This window comes from Poromitra crassiceps, assembly GCF_964638095.1.
Source record: "Poromitra crassiceps genome assembly, chromosome: 15".
Classification (NCBI taxonomy): domain Eukaryota; kingdom Metazoa; phylum Chordata; class Actinopteri; order Beryciformes; family Melamphaidae; genus Poromitra; species Poromitra crassiceps.
Genome location: NC_139634.1, coordinates 13,275,834 through 13,298,333, shown reverse-complemented (window position 1 = coordinate 13,298,333; position 22,500 = coordinate 13,275,834). Strand labels below are relative to the sequence as shown.

General features: G+C 46.5%; 1 protein-coding gene across 1 annotated transcript in view; it reads left to right on the top strand.

Moving 5' to 3' along the window:
• Nucleotides 1–22,499, top strand: part of LOC310790027 (fibrocystin-L-like) — a gene marked incomplete at its 3' end in the record, with an annotated part of 46,518 nt that extends 24,019 nt beyond the window's left edge. The window contains exons 32-52 of the mRNA XM_083651745.1: nucleotides 1,130–1,322; nucleotides 1,828–1,964; nucleotides 2,585–2,689; nucleotides 3,468–3,653; nucleotides 4,080–4,253; nucleotides 5,424–5,632; nucleotides 6,225–6,843; nucleotides 7,167–7,589; nucleotides 8,327–8,575; nucleotides 9,008–9,157; nucleotides 10,310–10,484; nucleotides 12,282–12,438; nucleotides 15,714–15,870; nucleotides 16,271–16,480; nucleotides 16,846–16,975; nucleotides 19,096–19,337; nucleotides 19,656–19,792; nucleotides 20,032–20,402; nucleotides 21,268–21,926; nucleotides 22,065–22,256; nucleotides 22,414–22,499. Of these exons, the coding sequence (XP_083507871.1) occupies nucleotides 1,130–1,322; nucleotides 1,828–1,964; nucleotides 2,585–2,689; nucleotides 3,468–3,653; nucleotides 4,080–4,253; nucleotides 5,424–5,632; nucleotides 6,225–6,843; nucleotides 7,167–7,589; nucleotides 8,327–8,575; nucleotides 9,008–9,157; nucleotides 10,310–10,484; nucleotides 12,282–12,438; nucleotides 15,714–15,870; nucleotides 16,271–16,480; nucleotides 16,846–16,975; nucleotides 19,096–19,337; nucleotides 19,656–19,792; nucleotides 20,032–20,402; nucleotides 21,268–21,926; nucleotides 22,065–22,256; nucleotides 22,414–22,499 (4,961 nt within the window). The remainder of the gene's footprint in view (nucleotides 1–1,129; nucleotides 1,323–1,827; nucleotides 1,965–2,584; nucleotides 2,690–3,467; nucleotides 3,654–4,079; nucleotides 4,254–5,423; nucleotides 5,633–6,224; nucleotides 6,844–7,166; nucleotides 7,590–8,326; nucleotides 8,576–9,007; nucleotides 9,158–10,309; nucleotides 10,485–12,281; nucleotides 12,439–15,713; nucleotides 15,871–16,270; nucleotides 16,481–16,845; nucleotides 16,976–19,095; nucleotides 19,338–19,655; nucleotides 19,793–20,031; nucleotides 20,403–21,267; nucleotides 21,927–22,064; nucleotides 22,257–22,413) is intronic.
• Between the last annotated feature and the right edge of the window lies 1 nt (nucleotide 22,500).

The following is a 22,500-nucleotide window of genomic DNA, read 5'->3' as shown; positions in this document are numbered from 1 at the left end:
TGGAGAATAGAAGTGTGTAATGGCGGCACAATGGCAGTTTCTTTTCATCGGTGCCATCAATCTTCATTCACGACACAACTGGTGGACTAACGGAGGCTAAGGGTGCGTGAGAGATGGTGGTGACACGTTATCTGAAATGCTTCTCGGGGGAAACACTGTAATTATCAATCCTGTGGTACATCCGTCAATGTAATTGTCAGAAGAGAAGACGCACGGCATGTTAATGTAGGCTGAATGCCGACAGGTATCCCATTCTGCGTTGGTCATTTCATCGTTATCTTTTGTCGTTGCTTATTATTTATTTTAAATTGTTTCCGATATTTTATTTTCAATTTTTAGAGAACAAGGTGCTTGCGTTTGTAAGAGATATTGTGCATGGGATCCCACGCAAGGGGCCCATGAGAAACCAGTCGGGCGGGCCATCCGTCACCACTAACCTCAGTCACTTGTCGTTCTTAACCTCGTCAGAGGAGGCCAAGAACACGTCCCAGATAGTTGAGAACCTTTTAAGCGAGTTGGCTCTCAGGGACCTGAGTCATGAGATCATGTCCATCAGCCACACCTGAAAAGAAGGTGAAGAGGAGGACTTCCATTCCTTCAGAATGAGTTGTTTTTTCAGAGAGGTCTCCGAGTAGCCGAAGATGGCGAGTTGATGGCGACTCTGACACCTGTCACACAGTGGTGAGACAGAAGGGTAGATCTTGTGCAATTAAATGCACAAGAGTTTTTGTCGTTACTTCTTAGTTTTGGCATGTTGCTCGAGAGGCTGCGTGGAAACCTTTTTTTATTAGCTCTCACGCGTTAGATTTGTTCCGGTGCGCTGTGAATGTTGACTTGCAGGTTTTCTCTGTTTGTGCCCTTTTCTCTTGCTAGACCCTTGGTGACGGATTTGAAAATCAGACACTATTAGATAAACGATATGTCACCCAACTTAATTATAGTATTCAACGGAGAAATGTCCACACAACAATTGGGTTTGTTCAACCACAGGTCGATTAATGACACTTTTCAAAGCCTCATTGTCAAACTAGTTGCAACATGCCAATTACCTCGGCACTTCACTGGCATGAACTCTTACACGGAAAGATGTGTTGTAGTTGACGCTTTCCATTCTTCTTCTGTTGTGCAGGACACCGCGTTCTCACCATCCAGGGTTCAAACCTGGGAGGCCAAGACAATGATAGCGCCGTGCTCGTCGGCAGGGAGGAGTGTGCCATTGTAGAGTGGACAGAAACCAACATCACGTGTCTGCTCCCCGTGCTGCCCCCCGGCCTGTACCAGGTGGACGTACAGGTGGGCAACAATGGCTACCCCACGACAAGGTACGATCATCAAACGAAGAAGATGTTTCTCGCACACGGTTTCCTCATTTGGAAAGACTTTGTTTGCAACAGAGAAAACATAACGTTTTTTGTTTTTCTGCTTTCTCACTGAGAGCGAACCATACATGTTATTTTTCATCAAGTGGTGACTAGTGTTTTGAATATTTGTTTATTTATATTTGTTTATGTAAAAAAAAAAAAAACATATTATGCTCTTCTTCTGTCTTCTGTCATCTGTATTTACTTGACTTTGATCAGAAGACAAAGGTTTCTTTCTCAAATTCTACATGTGAAATTAGGGAGAAAAGATTATACCTTCTAAAATATTGTGTATTACATAGTAGTACATAGTACATAGGTCTTCAGTCCTCTACTAATTCAGAAAATATTCACAGTTTTACCATCAAGCCAGCAAACGTTTTGTAAGAGAAGGAAGCATGTTTTCCAAATGGTGGATCCTTCGATCAAGACTATGTTGGACTCTTTTCTGCTCTCCGTTTCATAGCGATGGTGTGAACGGCACCATTGAGTACATCCTGGAGATCTACAGCGTCTCCCCGGTGCTCGGCTCCCTGCTGGGAGGAACCACGCTAACCATTAGCGGCTCTGGGTTCAGCACCTCTGACAACGAAGTGTCCATCGGTAAGCAACATGAGCTCAAGCAATTCAACATAACACAGGAAATCAGGGAAATCAGGGGGGGGGAGTGTAAAGCATGTTTCTCTAGAATTTCCAAACTCATTGGAAAGAGCTATTAATCTGTTATTAAGGTTTGAACATGCAATACAGACACAGATTCAACTGTTTAACTTCTCCCTCCGCTCTTCTGATTGGATCTCTTCCCAAATCGTCCCTCCCTAACATTTTCGTGTAGTTTTTATTCGTTGAAAATGTCAATACATTTCATCATAGTTTTATGTCATCACATCTTTGTTTCATTTAGTGAACATCTAGTTTTCTTTGTTTTGTCAAGTTTTAGTTTTCGTCAACAAAATGAACGCTGGGCCCCAGAAATCACCCGCCACGTGCATGATTTTTACCAGCCAATAAATCAGATATTAAAATTACGGTTGACAGATCAAATTCCCAGCCGCCACCACAATTTGCATGTTGGCATGTCATTTCCCCTCCATGAGTCTACAGTGAAGCAACACACACAGAAGATCATGTCAAGCTAAACTATGTCCCCTCACTACTGCTGCTGCTTTCATACATCTCACGCATCTTCTTGGTGGGCGGGGTTTGTTTTGGGGGCGTGACAGGAGACGCAGAGTGCGAAGTAACGGCCGCCTCGGAGAACGAGCTGGAATGTGTCGTGGAGACGGAGGAGGAGACCCACACCGTCACCAACCAAGGCTCCCACCGCGGTAAGGCTTACCTCCACCACCCTTTGTGCAGCTGTCAAGCCAACTGCTCAGCAGATTGACTGAGAACAAAACAGAAACAGGATTCCACTTCTGGAGAAGAATTTGCTGCGAGCCAGGAAACTGTCACCGGGCGGTGACAATGTGACTCGGCTCGTGTGAGGATGAACAGGAGGGGGGGGGGGGGACGTATGATGTCATATCATGGGAAAACCTTTTAAGTGTTACAAAACTAGTTTGTCTGCTCCATTCTTGGAAGTTTCTTCGTATCTGTTCGTATGTTGAATAGGAGTTGTAATTACAGTATATACATTACATGATGTTGCACACCCACGGTAGAGGTCTGCACAGGCCTGGAAATTAAACCCGAGACTAGTCAACTTAAGTCTGACTGTAATGCAACATTCAACAGACCCGAAAACCCCACATCAAAACGTTCCTATTTAAAAGTCATAGCCTCGTGGTCCGTGTATTATTTGGTCATTTTCCTTTTTACTGATAACATTTATAAAGGACTTGATTTTCCCTTTATCATTTGTAAAGAGAGAGAGAGAGAATGAGATCAGCGCTCAGAGCTTATCAGTACAAAGCGAGGAGCCTTAAACATTGTGCTTTTGACCATGCATGAACCGGGTTGGGTTGCAGACTTATAAACCCACGGGCGATGACCCATTTTCTTTTGGATTCTTTTGCCTGTGTGTCTAATATACTGTACTACTGTATATACTGTATATAATAATAATAATATAATATACTGTACGTCTGCTGTATTGTTGTCCAGATTTCGGAGAGGGAAATGCATGGAAACCTGCCGCGCTGACAGTGTCTGTTGGAGACACGGTGGTCTGGCGTTGGGAGGCACCGGCCTTCCAGAACGTGGGCTACCGGGTCTTCAGCGTCTCCAGCCCGAGCGGCAACACCTACGAAGGGGGACCGTTCACCAGCGGAGAGACCAAGACCAAAGAAGGTACAGTCGGTATAACACGTCACTGCACATGTATCGGAGGAAGCACGTGTGTGTCTACGGCTCTGCCCAGATCAGCAGCGGGGGTGGGGCAGTAACCGACCGGGGCAGCAGGGAGAATTGGCCAAGTACAATTGGGGAGAAAAATGGGGGCGGAAATCATAAAAGAAAAATCATAAAAAAACAACAACAAACGACATAAGATGTCAGTCACACCAGAAATGTGATTTGTTGTGGTGGAATGTGTCACCCATTCAAATGTGTGACAGACAGAATGGGACAAGAGCACACCATGTCCGAGTGTGCTACTGTACACATTATTTACACTGTTGTCTCTCTTTCTCTGTCTCTCTCTCTCTCTTTGTCTCTCTCTCTCTCTCTCTCTCTCTCTCTCTCTCTCTCTCCCTCTCTCTCTCTCTCTGCCCTCAGGCTTTTTCGGCTACCGTTTCACTGCACCCGGTGTGTATTACTACAGCAGCGGCTATATAGACGACGCCCACAAGAGGCTGCTGCAGGGCGTGGTGAGAGTGGAGCCTCTGGAGGAGAAGAGCAGCAGAGTCTCCGTCAGAGTGGCAGACATGGAGGCCAGACACATGACAGGCGGTAAATAGAAGGATGATGGATGCATGGATGGGTAGATAGATAGACAGACAGACAGACAGATAGATAGATCGAGCGATCGATCGATCGATGGAGAAAGGGGGTCATAGGAATAGGAAGGTGCTAGAGAGTCTGGATTTGAGGGGTGGGAGGGTTAGTGACTAAGGGCATATGGGTGGTGTTGGGGGCGGGGGGTCGAGGGGAAAAAAGCTCTGTGGTTTAAAAGGTTTGCGCATGTTTAGGGGTACTCTGCTGAGTCTGCTCACACTCACACACACACACACACACACACACACACACACTCACACACACACACACACACACACACACACACACACACACACACACACACACACACACACACACACACACACACACACACACATTCACATACACATTCACACCTGGAAGCTGACCAGTACAACCACAGTCTGATCTGCTGGACACTGAGCCGCACCACTGGAGCGGTTGGGGTTAAGGGCCTTGCTCAAGGGCACCTCAGTAGTTGTAATGAGGGAGAGGCAAGAGCTGCCTTTTCACTTTCCCCACCCAGATTGATCCTGCCGTTTAGTTCACATTTCAAAATTGTGAACTATGAAGGTGAACTATTTCATTTTAAGCTGTGTGAACTGAACTTTGAGCTAGCTCTTACGTGAACTTGCACAACGGTGGACAGCAGTCTGGGTCCGGCTTAACTAGGCTTGCCTGGTCTTGTTTAAGTACAGTAAACATGCAGGAATTTGTCTTGGTGGCATTGGAGCAGAGACAATTTATATGGTAAGACAGTACATTCTTGCACATAGTATGGTACAGGGACAACAGGACCGGACCTAGTGCAAGAGGGACAGTAGAAGACACAATAGATACTGTAGTAGGCAGTACAAATCAGGCCCCAAAATGCGAGGCTGTGGTCCATCTTAGTTGAGTCCAAGTCAATTCCAAGACTAGGTCCAGCCAAGTTTGAATCAAGAAGATCAAGTCAAGACCGAGACCAGAGCTACAGTAATAGGCCCTTTTCACAGCAACCGTTTTGAGGTGGTAGAGCAGGAAGTAAAGCAGGTGTAACCAATAACATGAATGCGTCAGGCCTGAAGTGTGATCTTGTTCCAGTGATCTCCAGGCTCGTGAGGTCAAAACTCACATTAGAGGCGTCTCGTCTCTTCCCCCCTGCAGGGTCACGTCGTGTCAGCAGGGCGGCGCCGCAGTGCGCCTCCTCCCCGCAGTGCGACCAGCCGTCCAATCAGACGTCGGTCGGCCTCTCCTTCAGCTTCCTGGCCTGTGCCACCCCCACGGTGCACTCCATCTCCCCCAGCCAGGGTTCAGCGCACCAGCTCATCCACATCCAGGGCGCGGGCTTCAGCGACACCGCCTGCGCCAACGAGGTTAGAGGACTTTTAATGGCCTATTTTATTTACTTATTATTATAAGGTTTCGTCAATGAGGATATGAAATGAGAAATGAGATATCAAAGATATCTGTATGCCCAAACTATAACTACTACTATTGATCTTGTTACTCAGTAGCCATGTTGTTGTTATCCAGTAAGTCTAAATACGAACTTGTAACATCTTTCTATTTCAAACCCTATCATTCTCAATATGACTGTGAATCCATTCATATTTTTGCACATTTATGTCATCACCCACCAGCCAATAACTAAGAATTAAGAACTTTTTTCTATGGCTTCACTCCATCCAACCATTTTCAGTTCAAGTTTGCACCTTTATTTTTCCGTGTTTAGTTTTCACTTGTTCTAAAAATGTGACTTCTGCTTGGTGTCTTATAGTCATTGCTCCTTGTGTTTCTCACCTGTCTGCTCCTTGGTGTTTCTCACCTGTCTGCTCCTTGGTGTTTCTCACCTGTCTGCTCCTTGTGTTTCTCACCTGTCTGCTCCTTGGTGTTTCTCACCTGTCTGCTCCTTGTGTTTCTCACCTGTCTGCTCCTTGTGTTTCTCACCTGTCTGCTCCGTAACAGGTGACAGTGGGCGATTTCCCCTGCGTGGTGATCAACAGCTCTCACTCTGAGATCAACTGCAGGCTCCGGCCGGACAGCGGCGCGCCCGTCGGCGTGCCGCACCCCGTGGCGGTCCGGGTCAACAACCTGGGCGCCGCCATCGTGGCCGTGCCGCAGGAGCTCGGCCGCCGCTTCGTGCTTCTGCCCGTCATCGACTCCGTCACGCCCCCCGCGGGCAGCCCCACCGGCCACACCAGGCTCCGCATCCGCGGCTCGGGCTTCTTCTCGAAGGCGGTGGTGACCGTGGCCGGCGTGCCCTGCTCCGTCCGCTCAGTCAACTACACCCTCGTCGTCTGCGACACCGCACCCTCCCAGCCACGCGAGGGCGACGTCGTCTTCCAGGCGGGCCGGCTCAGGAGCTCCTGTCACTCAAACTGCTCCTTCATCTACGATCCCTCCGTGACGCCCACGGTCACCGGCATTTCCCCCGACAGCGTCGACGGCAACGACACCGCGGTCGTCATCTCCGGAGAGGGCTTCGGCAGCAGCCTGGACGACGTGGCAGTGATCGCCGGCACCCTGGAGAGGAGTGAAAGGATGGCCTTTGTTGTGATGATAAACCGTGATAGAATTCCTGACGGTTAGTATTACCGTTTCAAATTTTTATTATTATTAAACCATGTTTGATTACAGCTCTTTGAAAAACACTGTAAATACTGTCCATCATCAACCAAAGTTAGCAACAACCAGCGTCTGGGTGTGAGTTTTCAATATAAAACTTGGTGAAATGATGTCAGTGAGTGCATCGGTGCTTTTTAGCTCTGAGTTTTCAATATAAAACTTGGTGAAATTATTTCAGGGAGTGTATTATCAGTGAGTGTATCAGTACTTTCAGCACATTTTAATAATACTGATAACCGTGATCATTTTGGTCACTATAAATCGTGATGTTTTCATCTCCAGTCCTGGAGCTCGAGGTCACCGAGGTCACGGACGACAACATCACGCTGATGGTCGGCGCTCTGCCTGCCGGGAGCCACGACATCCAAGTGATTGTGAGAAGCAAAGGCCTGGCGTCCGGTCAGGCCACGCTGAGCAGCCGCGCGGAGGCGACCCTCCAGCCAGACGTGGGCAGCGTGGCGGGAGGAACCCCTCTCACCCTCACCGGAAACGGCTTCGCCCCGGGGAACACCAGCGTGACGGTCGGCCGTGCGCCCTGCACGATCCAGGAGGTCACCCCAGGGTGGCTGCGCTGCCTGACCCCACCTAACAGTGAGGGGCTGGTGACCGTCAGCGTCCAGGTTTTCTCTGTGGAGTATCCTCCTCTCAACTTCACCTACTCCCAGGATCACACGCCAAGCATCAGCTCCATCAGCCCCAACACTGGTGAGCAGAGTCCATCATGTCTCACACTGCCAAAGACATCCATCTTAACAAGTCATTTAGTCTCATATTCAACCTTCAAATCTTATCTTTCTTCAGTCAACAAAATTTTGCCAATGAGGTGAGAGAACTAATGTAGTTTCACGTGTTGTTTTCTTCTTTTAGAAATCAGTGTGAATATCTTGAAAGCTGTCAGAATAAGGCAGATCACCGTTCTACTTGATTCCACAAAAATCTTGAAACAAATTGATTTGCATTGGACACGTGTAGGATGATCTAACCCCATTGGCAGAGTTTTAATTTATTTTGACAAAGTTCCGATTTTAGGACTGGATGATAGACTAAATTACTTGTTAGGATGGAGATTTTTGCAGTGCAGCGTCCTGGCGATTACAGCGTTATTTGTAGATTGATGATGGGTGGGGTTTTTTTAGGATGAAAAGATGGGTTTTAAAAGTGTTTGTTGAGCTCTAGCTCAGAAGATTTTATCTACTCACAGAGCATCATGTACTCCTGCAATTCCGATAAAAACATGACACCATATTTATTCAGGACATTTTCTCCTGGCAACACCCACAAATAAGTGCATCTTGCAGACAACAACATAGAGTATCAATAACTAAACAATGTCTTTGAGGCAATATATTATTCCTTATCTATCTCTTATGACTTTTATCCGTTCTCTCATTTCCTTTATTCTCGCGTCTCCCCTTACCCTCCTCTCTGTTGGCGTCCCACAGGCCCCAGTGGTTCGGTGATCACTCTGACAGGATCGGGTTTCGGCAGCGACCCGCAGCTCGTCTCTGTGACCGTGAACCGCGTGCCCTGCAACGTGTCGGCCGTGAGCGACACGGAGGTTCAGTGCACCGCCGGGGAAAACGCGGGCGGGGCGTATCCGGTCCTGCTCCACCACCGGGTCAAAGGTCGCGCCCTGTCTGATGCTGTTTTCACCTACGAGCTGCTTCTTAGCGGGGTCCAGCCCAGTGAGGGTAAGCAGTGAGACACTATGGCCATGTTCAGACTAGGAGGCCAAATCTGATTTGTGAACTTTAATGATCTATTAATGCTTCTATCCAGATTGGTTTTATGAGTCTGGACGCTCCAAGTCTGATTTGTGTCACTTGTCCCAAACCACATATGGACTTCTGGACACACAGATCCGACTTGAACACTTGCCCAAATCAGATTTGTGGCAGTGCGGACACACTCCCAAATCTGATTTGGGAAACCAATCAAGATAATGATGATTAATGACTTTCGCAGCAAATCGGATTTGCCTGTAATGTGAACATGGCCTATGTTTTGCTTGTTGTTTTCTATATCCTATTCCTTGTTGCAATGACCCAATTCCCCCACAGTGGTCACTAAAGTTTAATCTTATTTTCAAGAGTTTTTGATAAGCGTCTCTGTCTGTGATCCAGGCAGTTTTGGCGGCGGCGCTCTGCTGGCGGTGCGAGGCTCTGGGTTTGACCCTCACGACTCCACTGTGCGCATCTGCGGGGAGGAATGTGAAGTCCACAGAGAAATGTCCACATCCACCCATCTCTACTGCCGCTCTCCATTCAACAACGGTGAGTATGGCGGGACTTATTACAAACGACGAGAAGTATCGAGGCGCTCATCTCTAGCTCGCTCGCCTGCTTCCCACACTCTGCGTGCTCGCCTGTTAGCCCGCACGCTTTGCGTGTTCGCCTGCTCACGCGCATGCGCAGTTGAGCGATAGACCCTTTTCACGGGGGCCATTTTGTGTCGAAAAGGCAGAATAAACACAGGTGCAAGCAAAACACTAATGAGGGTTTCCAAATTCCAATCATGGAAGTTTGAAACCCTCATTAGTGTGTTTACCCTGCCTTTTTGACACAAAATGGCCCCCGTGAGAAGGGTCTATTATGATCAACCGCGGAACCCCCAGCCGCCTTATTCTAGTAGTGCATTACGTATTCTGTATGTATCATGGCATGGACTAGTGGATTCCAAAATGATGTATGTAATGGCCATTTTAATTATTGTTGAAGCACCACACTCGTGCTTAAAAATAGTGTTTCTTTACTTAGAGAATATTAAAAATGTGATATGTCATCAAGGAGGCCTTCATCAGACGACAATCAGCAAGATAATGCTGTAATATAGTAATATACATACTGTAATATTATATGCTGTTATATAGGCAGGAGACAAATATACCAGCGAAATTGCATCTTAAGAGATTGTTCATCTTTCCCACCCTTCTTGTATACTTAGCAATAATTTCGCATGTTTATACGTATGGCAACAATGCATTCCCTTGCTGGTTTATTTTTGGTCTCTACCAATTACATTTAACCTTTGCATTGTAGATACCATCTGATTACAGTTTGAGCCCGACCACTCCTGTGGAAGCTTCAAAAGCTTTGATGGAGCATGAATTCTTCTGCGAGGAATGTTGTCGGCCTGTCAAGCACATCGGAGAAATGACAAGACGTGTCAGATAAGACAATAAGTTGTCAGAGACGTGGCGGGACATCTCCGGCTGCTTGTCCTCTGCATGCATGCATCTTGATTGTGTGTGTGTGTGTGTGTGTGCGTGTGCGTGTGTGCGTGTGTGTGTGTGTGTGTGTGTGCGTGTGCGTGTGTGTGTGTGTGTGTGTGTGTGTGTGTGTGTGTGTGTGTGTGTGTGTGTGTGTGTGTGTGCGTGCGTGCGTGCGTGCGTGCGTGCGTGTGTGTGGCTGCTGTCTACCCCTCAGGCACTGAGTCAGAGCTGGGCTGTGTGGTCGCTGTCATGAACCAGTTGGATGCCGTCAACATCTCCAGTGGCTTCACCTACAAGTCCCAGCTCACCCCGCTGATCGCCGAGGTTTCCCCACGCAGGGGAGGCACCGCCGGGGGCACCGCCCTCACGATCAGCGGCTCTGGTTTCAGGTAGTGTGTGCAGCAACATCAGTGCCTCTGGTTTCAGGTAGTGTCCTCTAGAGCAGAGGTTCTCAAATGTTTTTCAGCCAAGGACCCCTTACAAGATAGAAAATATACCGGGGACCCCCTCATTCTGATTTGTGATTTTGGGCTAAGCTTAATTGTTTCCACGGTAACGTGCTTGACTTTTAATTTGATAGGTTTGTTATTAGAATGTAATCCATGAACCATTTTAGATTTAAAGCATAAACTATTTTCGTTGAACTATGAAGATTTTGCAAATTTTTTTTTTTTTTTTTTTTTTTATTACATTACATTTACATTACATCATTTAGCAGACACTTTTGTTTTATCCAAAGCGACTTACAATATCACAATTTGTCAACAGTACAGAAAACCACTATGCAACACAATCAATGACAGCCAAGATATTTTGATAGACTAGCACCATGTAGGAAGTAGTTTGAGAAGGAATAAGTAACATGTAGCATTTTATAAAAAAAAAAAAAAAAAAAAAAAAAACTTTTTTCTTTTTTTTTACTTGAAAACTTTTCGCGGACCCCCTGGCAAAGTGCCACGGACCCCTGGGGGTCCGCGGACCCCCATTTGAGAACCACTGCTCTAGAGAGAGAGTGGCGTCAGCGGAGGACCAAAATGCCAGACTCGTTAGCCAATGAACAGCCAGGAATGGGTCTCGCGCTACTTTTGCATGCTAAAATAAAGCTGATAATGTACAATTTTTATTCAAGGGATGGAAAACCCTTTCAGAGTACAACACAAACTGTCCATTTTGCTGCAACTCGACAGTGCTTGCTTAATCCAGGACCTTACTTCCTGGAACTCTTGAGAGTAAAAAAACTGGTCCATTGGAGTGAATGGAGATGTCGGGACTCTTCTATCTATACGGCTCTGGTTTCAGGGAGTGTGCAGCAACATCCTCTGCAGTGATGACATACTGTAGTGTGCAAACGGCACAATGGAGCCGGCACACCCAGATTATGGGCCAATGTTCAGAATTAAATGCTCAGTTTACACAACACAATCGCTCACCACCCTGCCCCTCCCTGCTCTTTTGCACGGGTCAACGTTTTCTTGCTTTGGGCGCCCGGGTAGTGCAGCCGTAGGGGAGGGGGGGGGGGGCTCGGGGGAATAACGTGATCCTCCCACGGCGCGCTACGTCCTACCGGGGAAACTCCTCGCACATGTATTGGAGGAGGCGTGTGCTAGTCTACAGCTGTCCCCAGATTGACAGAGGGGGTGGGGCAATGACCAGGACAGCAGGGGGAATTGGTCAAGTATGATTGGGGAGAAAACGGGGGTGGGGGGGGGTCAGAAAAATATATATACCCCCCCAACATTTTTTTCTTGCTTTTAATAAATAATAATAATAATAATAATGATTGGATTTATATAGCGCCTTTCCAAGTGCTCAAAGCGCTTCACAGAATCATTATTCGTTCACACCATTCGTACCGGTGGTTCGAAAGCGTGGCAGCCACACATCGGCGCTCAACGGCCCCTCCGACCACCATCATTCATGTCTACATTCATACCAATCATACGAGGCAAGGAGGGTTAAGTGTCTTGCCCAAGGACACAACGACGGCAGGTGGGAGGGAGCGGGGATCGAACCGCCAACCCTTGCGTCATTGGCCGACCCGCTCTACCTCCTGAGCTAAAGCCGCCCCGATTTGATTGTCATAGTGAATATAGTGAATATACTTTCCTACCTTCTTTTCACAAATTTTCATTCACCTCCGTTCACAAGTGAGTCTCTCTGTTGCCTGGTTCTGTCACCCCCCGCAGCACCAACAGCAGTGAGGTGAGCGTGACCATCGCAGGATCCGTCTGTGACGTCCAGTCGGCCAACGAAACGGTCATCGTCTGCGTGACCAACGCTCAGCGCCGGTCCCAGGAAACCAAGGTCCGGGTCAGCATCGGAGACCGAGGCATCGCCAAGATGGTGAGAGAGGACGGAGAAATGTCAATATGTTGTTTGACGGGCATTTTCTTTTCATGCAAAATGTCATACAGTACCATGAGTGAGAGATAAGAACCATGAGAATTTAAGAGCAGATTCTCAAGGTTCTCATCTCTCACTCCCACAGGAGCTTGAACAAACCATAAACATCTAGATTCTAGATTAGTATGGGCGGCTTTGGATGAATTTCCCCGTGGGGATAAATAAAGGATAACTTAACTTAACTTAACTTTGTTCAAACGAGAAAGCAGGAGAGAAAGGCCTTTCTCTGCTGGGAAGGCAATTAATAATAATAATAATAATAATAATAATAACTTGTATTTATATTCACCTTATGCAGCCCCGCCCACTTGACCCAGTTGTGTTTTACGACTTACTGTTCAAAACGCCGTCTGTTTTAGTCAAACCTAGTCTGACTCACTGGCTGCAATTTCACATTGAGCAGCAGATTATTCTAGAGGCTGATATAACACAATAAACACAATGTCAGTACTGTGCTGTCACAGGAAGTGTCACTGTCAACACAATAGGAAGTAATTGGCCGATCCCCGCGTTGGAACATAAGGTGAATAGCGCCTTTAGGAACACAAGGATGCTTTACAATGGCGGGACCATGACACCATGTTCTTGTTTTATAACAAATAAAACAAGAACACAGAGAACAGAGAACAGAGCGGACTAGAGGCCAAAGTCTTTGTTGAACAGGTGAGTTTTGAGATCAAAGCTCTTCTTCACCTCTCAAGCCGCGTTCGGAATGGTTCACTCATTCACTCACTCACTATTCCCCATGTGGTGTTTATCATATAGTGAACTATATGGTTCACTCATTCACTCACTCAATAGTGAACTATATGGTTCACTCATTCACTCACTCAATAGTGAACTATATGGTTCACTCATTCACTCACTCACTATTCCCCTTGTGGTTTTATAGTGAACTATATGGTTAATTCAGTCACTCACTCACTATTCCCCTTGTGGTTTTTATCATATAGTGAACTATATGGTTCACTCATTCACTCACTCAATAGTGAACTATATGGTTCACTCATTCACTCACTCAATAGTGAACTATATGTTCACTCATTCACTCACTCACTCAATAGTGAACTATATGGTTCACTCATTCACTCGCTCAATAGTGAACTATATGGTTCACTCATTCACTCACTCAATAGTGAACTATATGGTTCACTCATTCACTCACTCACTATTCCCCTTGTGGTTTTATAGTGAACTATATGGTTAATTCAGTCACTCACTCACTATTCCCCTTGTGGTTTTTATCATATAGTGAACTATATGGTTCACTCATTCACTCACTCAATAGTGAACTATATGGTTCACTCATTCACTCACTCAATAGTGAACTATATGTTCACTCATTCACTCACTCACTCAATAGTGAACTATATGGTTCACTCATTCACTCGCTCAATAGTGAACTATATGGTTCACTCATTCACTCACTCACTATTCCCCTTGTGGTGTTTATCATATAGTGAACTATATGGTTCACTCATTCACTCACTCACTCACTATTCCCCTTGTGGTTTTTATCATATAGTGAACTATATGGTTCACTCATTCACTCACTCAATAGTGAACTATATGGTTCACTCATTCACTCACTCAATAGTGAACTATATGGTTCACTCATTCACTCACTCAATAGTGAACTATATGGTTCACTCATTCACTCACTCAATAGTGAACTATATGGTTCACTCATTCACTCACTCAATAGTGAACTATATGGTTCACTCATTCACTCACTCAATAGTGAACTATATTATGTTCACTCATTCACTCACTCACTCAATAGTGAACTATATGGTTCACTCATTCACTCACTCAATAGTGAACTATATGGCTCACTCATTCGCTCACTCAATAGTGAACTATATGGTTCACTCATTCACTCACTCAATAGTGAACTATATGTTCACTCATTCACTCACTCACTCAATAGTGAACTATATGGTTCACTCATTCACTCACTCAATAGTGAACTATATGTTCACTCATTCACTCACTCACTCAATAGTGAACTATATGGTTCACTAATTCACTCACTCAATAGTGAACTATATGGTTCACTCATTCACTCACTCACTATTCCCCTTGTGGTGTTTATCATATAGTGAACTCTATGGTTCACTCATTCACTCAATAGTGAACTATATGGTTCACTCATTCACTCACTCAATAGTTAACTATATGGTTCACTCATTCACTCACTCAATAGTGAACTATATGGTTCACTCATTCACTCACTCAATAGTGAACTATATGGTTCACTCATTCACTCACTCACTATTCCCCTTGTGGTGTTTATCATATAGTGAACTATATGGTTCACTCATTCACTCACTCACTATTCCCCATGTGGTGTTTATCATATAGTGAACTATATGGTTCACTCATTCACTCACTCACTATTCCCCTTGTGGTGTTTATCATATAGTGAACTATATGGTTCACTCATTCACTCACTCACTATTCCCCATGTGGTGTTTATCATATAGTGAACTATATGGTTCACTCATTCACTCACTCACTATTCACCCATGTGGTGTTTATCATATAGTGAACTATATGGTTCACTCATTCACTCACTCACTATTCACCCTTGTGGTGTTTATCATATAGTGAACTATTTGGGGAATAATCAAATAGTTTCAGACACTACACAGATTTTTCTTCTGAAGATCATTGCGTCACAAAATGCGCCGGGTATTCATGTGACGCAAGCAATCACATAAACAAACCGAGCTCTCCAGCAGATTGAAATGTCCTCAGGTAGTATTGATGTTGCATGTTTTGACTGCTAAATCCTAAATAAATTGTTGAAAGTTCGAATTAATTACGTGTGTGGTTTTGTCAACTACAGTATGGTGTTGTTGTCTGGTTGTCTCCCAAGCTGTGCTGGTCAAGTAGCGTTACCTCGCGAGCTCGCGACTTTCTTTTCCTCTTCAGTAAAGACGACCGCATTGCATTGTGGTATGCCGGCGAAAATGTAGGGTACATTCGCTGTTCACTAGAAATCGCTGTGCATTGTGGGTATTGTATAGTGGACACTAGTACAAAATGGCGAACACACTAAATAGCCCACTATTTCTGTCATAGGGACCGATTCCGAACAGGGCTTCAGTGTTTTTTTTCATCTTCATGCTACTCATCAAATAATCTGATGATGTTCTTCATTTCTTCACTGTGTTTATTTTGCCATCATGATCTGTCGCCGGTTCTTTCAGGACAATGCAGATTTCTTCTACATCGACGTGTGGTCGTCCAGGTTCACCTGGGGCGGCCTGTCTCCACCAGAGAAAGGCACATTCGCGGTCATCACTAAAGGCCAGACCATCCTGCTGGACAGCAGCACCCCCGTGCTGAAGATGCTCCTCATTCAAGGTACTGAAGAACTTTCCCAATAACACGTTCTGGTTGTAGGACCACCTGAGAAGTTGCTTCTTTCTTAGGACTAACATCTTGTTGGTCCCACCGGCATCATTACAAACACATGTTGCACGGCCAAGCTTTGCTCAAACCCACAGAACGTTATTTTAAATTCTAGTCCAGATCCCGAGGCTTCCAAAGATACTATATGTGCTGAATTACAGCAAAATGTCTATAAAATGATGCACAAGTCACGTCAAATTTGTCCAATTGATGTAATGGTGCAGCCATACAGTCAGAAATGGCATCTTGTATTTGAATATTTCACACACTATAAGCAGCGATGAAGCATTGGTATGTGAAATTGTCAACATTCAGGTTGTACCGGTTGTACCCTGCTGTTCTGTGTTGTCAGGAGGGACGTTGGTGTTTGACGAAGCGGACATCGAGCTGCAGGCCGAAAACATCCTGATCACAGACGGCGGGCGGCTGCAGATCGGCCAGGAGGGGGCGCCGTTCCAGCACAAAGCCATCATCACGCTGCACGGAAACCTCCGCTCCCAGGAACTCCCCGTCTATGGAACGAAGACACTGGCTGTCAGAGAAGGGGTGCTGGATCTGCATGGTATGGAAACACGCGCGCGCGCACATGCACTCTCACACACACACACACACAATAAATGCATACATACACCCGTATGTATGTTGGGTAATTTATTTTCTTTTTCTTTTTTGAAATTCTGAACAATGATTGAATGTGCAGATCCAAAAATGTCATGCTAGAGATTCAGCAGCAGAGAATTGAAATAGAGGTGACACATATTCTGAAAACCCCTGACGGCACGTCGTGATGTCACATAACGGGCAGGTAACACAGTCATTTAAGCTGTATGGGGTTATTAGAGGTATTAGGGGTTATTAGCGAAACCCACAGCGACACCCACACGCCCACTTCAGGTACCAGTCATTGTTATGAACCTGTCTCTCCAGGTATTCCGGTTCCCGTTCCCTGGACCCACCTGGCCCAGACCGCCACCAACGGCTCCGTCACCCTGACCCTGATGAAGCAGGTGACCTGGAGGGTCGGGGACCAGATCGTCATCGCCTCCACCGGCCACAGGTGCAGCGGAGCCTCCGATTTATGCTCGGAAATCATTTAAAATCCAGTTATTGTGTGAATGTGTGTTTTACATACATATGTGCACACACACATCCACATGCATGCACATACACACACGTGTGACGCTGAAAACGCCCTGGAGAGGAGATTTCAGGATTATATCTGTAATCAAATTCCATAAAGTAGGAAACAAGACACAGAGTCTAGTAACGGAGTGACTTCCACGCCGTTGTTGGATACAATGTGGATGCAGGGAATCGTTGTTATACAATCTCTTCACTTCCATGGGTTAAAGTCCAGCCGCGGGACATAACGTTTGCAGGAATTAGATGTAACCGATGTAAACCTGGGACAGCCGCGGGACATAACGTTTGCAGGAATTAGATGTAACCGATGTAAACCTGGGACAGCCGCGGGACATAACGTTTGCAGGAATTAGATGTAACCGATGTAAACCTGGGACAAGAGAGGCCGACTGCCCTGGCTTGCAGTGCCTCACGCGCAGAGGGAGAGAGGAGTCTGAAACGTACCGCTCACGTTTCAATAACAGTCTATGTTACAAACACAATATAATGTTTAGAAAAAGAAGGTTGCGCTTCAACAATGGGTTTCTCAGTGGAGTGCCAAACCCAAAATCCAGAATATGTTCAAAAAACGGTGAAAGGGTAGCACATCTCAGTTTTCAAAGTCAAGGAGGACAAAATACTCACATTTCACTTGATTTATTGGCTCACATCACAGAAAAACAAAACGCTTACGCGTTTCGGCAAAGAGCCTTCTTCAGAGCGTTTCAATAGTACAGATTCAGTTTGTTAATATATCAAGGGCAGAGATCACACACAGCTGGAGGTTGGACCCAATTATTTAGGAGCCAATCACCTTCACCCATGGATCTAGGTATAGGGAGGACAAATCACAGCATGAAGCATCACAGAAGCATCACAGAACATCATTATACTCTGGATGAAGAAAGAAAATAAAAATAAAAAGGGGGGCCGGGGGGACACACAAACTAAACTGTTTTAACCCAAAAAGCATTTTAAGCTGTAGTCATCATTGAGTCCGTTTGGTGTCATAGTATTTGAGTGTGTCTATCCAGAACATTTCTCTCTGGGCTAGTTTTTTCAGGAGATCGCCTCCTCTTGTAGGCCTCATGACCTTTTCAATATACTACAATATACAACTGTCATGTAAATCCAGGTTGCAGCGCCTGACTGGCACACTGCGCCCTGCCCCAGAGCAGGGTATCCGGCTGGCGGTTCCACCCGGGTACAGAGCCGCTTCCCAGCCTTCCGTGCCGTCTGATGCCCACGTGACGTCATGCACGTAGCAGCGTGAGCTGTGATTGGTCTACTTTTGTGGGGACAGACATACAGACAAACCCTGTTCTAGGTGGCTTGCCAGTGTCACAGTCTGTGGCCACACTGTAAAAATATTGGTAATGTTTAGGGAAGGTGTGTCATGTGAAAAACAATAACCATATTTCATTCCCATTTGCCTTCCATAATGAATCAGCAACAACAAATCCCCCAGAAATGCGGAAGCCCCGCAGCAGTTAACTAGTATGAGTTGTGGCAAACAAACGTTAATATCTCAAAAACTATACATCACATCGCTTATATTTTGACATTCTGAGTGAGAGCAGAAGTAGCTCAAGAGTTTGATGTATAATATATGCATGTCGTGTTAAAGTTGTGTGAACTGTCGCAGTTTTTAAAATGTACACCGCACAGCCGGGGCTAGAGTGAGCATTCAAGGCTGGCTCCATAGGGTCCCATTGCCGTTTACCAAAATGTTGCTCGGCTGATCCCTCGTATAGCAATTCAAAATACCACACAACTAGAGTGCAAAAGAATCACATCCCCATCCACTGGCAATTTTAATTTTAATTGATTTGACCTTTTTGGATGAAAATCTTAGGCGTTTTTGTCACAAGAACTATCAGAAAGGCAGTTAAAAGTGTATGGCTTTATTTAATTCATCTTTTTAAAGGATAGTGGTTAGGCCCTTCACCTTATCTAGTTTTTATTATGATAAACCAGAGAGCTTGAAGCCACAGGAAGTTACCCACTCGTCTATCTCCGGTCTCATTGCTTTTCTCTGTTTGCTATGTTTTCCAGGCACAGCCAGAGAGAGAACGAGGTGAGGTTTATCGCCTCGGTGTCAGCTGACGGCAGGACCCTGACGCTGACCGAGCCGCTCGACTACACTCACCTCGGGGTGTCCGTCACGCTGCCCGACGGCACGCTGTTCCAGGGCCGGGCCGAGGTGGGTCTCCTCACCAGAAACATCGTGGTGCGCGGCTCCCAGCACCAGGAGTGGCAGGACAAGATAGAAGCCTGCCCGGAAGGTTTTGACACAGGTACTGTATGCCAGTTAACATAATTCATATACATTAGGACGAGTGGCATACTATATTAGCTTGTATGTCTCTTAGTAAATATGCACATTAACTCTTTGTGGCTCTCTCTGTTTTCTCTATGGTACAATAATACTTTTAGGACACGGATATTTTTGTTACTTATTTGTTACAGTATTTGGATGCTATAGTCCTGACCTTTGCACTCCTTGCACCTTACACAATAGTTGTTCATAATGTGGCATATTTTCTTTTATCATTTAACTCATTATAGGGTCACATAACTGTGATTTCAATGTATTTCTGTCCCGTGGGCTTCAGGTGAATTTGCCACCCAGACCTGTTTCCAGGGAAGGTTTGGCGAGGAGGTCGGCAGCGATCAGTTTGGAGGATGTATCATGTTCCACGCACCCAGGCCCAATGAGAATCTGGCTATTGGACGCCTGGAATACGTCGAGGTAAAACGCATTTTACACGTCAAATTAAACTTCCTCTGCTAAAACTGCTTCACTTGCAAGTGATTCAATTGATTTAAAAAAAATGACTCCGCTTAACTTTGCTGATCCTTTTGAGATGTTTTTAGAAACTTCATCTCAACTGCTCAATCTGTTTTCTCTGTCCCTCCTTGTTTATCTATGTATGTACACATATAAAAATGATAAACTCTAAAGTCCTCATGTATGCATTCCTCCCGCAGGTTTTCCATGCAGGCCAGGCCTTCAAGCTGGGACGCTACCCCATCCACTGGCACCTGATGGGGAACATCGACTACAAGTCCTACGTGAGGGGCTGCGCCATCCATCAGACCTTCAACAGAGCCGTGACCATCCACAACACGCACCGCCTGCTGGTGGAGCACAACGTCATCTACAACATCATGGGCGGGGCCTTCTTCATCGAGGACGGCATCGAGACGGAGAACATCCTGCAGTACAACCTGGCCGTGTTCGTCAAGCAGAGCACCAGCCTGCTGAACGACGACGTCACGCCCGCCGCCTACTGGGTCACCAATCCCAACAACATCGTCCGCCACAACGCCGCCGCCGGGGGCACCCACTTCGGCTTCTGGTACTGATGCGAAATAATTCAAGTAAAGGTTCTTGAGTCAGAGGTTCAGAGGGTCTCATGAGAGGAAGAGGTGTAACACAAGCATCAAGACTGCATGGATACAGTACTTCGATGAGGAAGATATTGATCCAGTCTTTTATTATGTGGTGCAGTGATGCACAGAGCGCTGACATCATAATGGAATAATAATTAATTAATAAAAGTTAATGCTGGTACAGTACATTAAGCTGTGGTACAGAGATGACATGATGTGTGATGACAGTGACAGTGACATTACTGACATGGCACGACATCAGGACAGTTCGTGATAGATTAGGATTCCTGTGGTTGGTTGACCATGTGAGATCAAATGGTGCACAGATTTGAAAAATTGTGTGAACTATGAATGTTAATGAGAGATTAGTCTCTCCCCACACTCAAATATGACGTTGAATCGCTGCGCTCCGCATACTACATAAGTGAGTCTGTGCCACTTCACAGCCACTGCTGGTTTTGAAGGCGGGTTGAAATTGAATGAGTGACAGGTCGTAGCACCGGTGAGAGAGCGGTTCGAAAATTGGGCTGCGCCTCCCTTGTCGTCTGATCACAAAGTCGTTACTGATTGGAGAGGACTGAATCCATCACTGGCATATGACTGGCCAAGTGAACGGCTCCCTCCCATAACCAGCCCTCTGAGGGAAAGTGTCCCAGACCCAGAGAGAGATCTGCAGCATGCAGTAATGTAGTGTATCAGCGCAAGAACTCTCATGGGTCTGGTGTTGAGACTAATGAGAGATGTCCTTAATGGTTATGAAAGTATATATTATGTTTGTGTGTGTATTGAAGTGAATGATTCAGGGACTGATGGTTAAATCTTTCACATCAGGTACCGCATGCACGAGCACCCGGACGGCCCGTCCTACGACAGGAACATCTGCCAGAAGAAGGTTCCCCTGGGCGAGTTCACCAACAACACGGTGCACTCTCAAGGCTGGTTCGGCCTCTGGATCTTCCAGGACTACTTCCCCATGCAGGACGGCGGCTGCCGCTCCCGCAGGCCCGAGCCCGCCGTCTTCCGCGGCCTCACCACGTGGAACTGCGAGAAGGGCGCCGAGTGGGTGAACGTGGGCGCCGTGCAGTTCAGCAACTTCCTCATGGTCAACAACGAGAAGGCGGGCGTCGAGGGCAAGCGCATCATGCAGTGGGCGGTGAGCGGCTTCGGGGAGGACGGAGGGGCCACGGTGTCCGACAGCGTCATCGTGGGCCACGTGGACGAGCTGGGCCTGGGAGACGACTACTGCACGCGCCGGGGCGTCATCACGCCGTTCGACGACGGCCTGAGCGTCCTGAACACCAAGTTCATCAGCTTCGACCGCGGCTCCTGCACGGCCATCGGGGTGACCACCATCGACGGGACGTGCGTGCACGACTGCGGGGGCTGGGCGGTCAGGTTTAGCGGGGTCGAGTACTTCAACGCCCCCAACAAGGCCGGCTTCCGATGGGAGCACGAGGTGCAGCTGGTGGACCTTGATGGTTCCCTCACAGGTAATCGGTCATATATTAGGCTCTTATTACTCATATTTGTCTCTTAGTAAGTCATTAGAGTCTGACATTTATAAGTGTTTTTTTGCATTTTCTAAGTGTTTATGCATCCCTAACCTGCCGGTGTCACCTTGCCCGTAGGAACCGCCGGCCACAAGGTGGTGCCTCTGAGCCCCTTGCTGGACCCGGCACACTGCTCCCAGAGCGCCGAGTGGAGCGTGGGTTTCCCCGGCGCCGTGTGCGACGACACCGTCGACTTCCACCGCCTGTCGTTCAACAACCCCTCGCCTTCCTCTCTGAAGGCCAAGGCCGTCATCCTGACCAACTCACATGGTATGAAGAACACACAGAAGCACTACTAACCAGAAACCCATACATGAACAACATTGATACAGCTGATCTCCTACACACGTCTACACAAACCCTACAAAGACCCATCTAGATGCTGTGGAGCCTCTGTTGTGATTGTTCAAATCTGTCACTGTTCCAGGCAGCAGTGTGGTTCCCTATCTGAAGAAGAGAATGACCCATAAGCTTGGCTGGATGGCCTTGCTGCCATCTGCACACACCTACAACT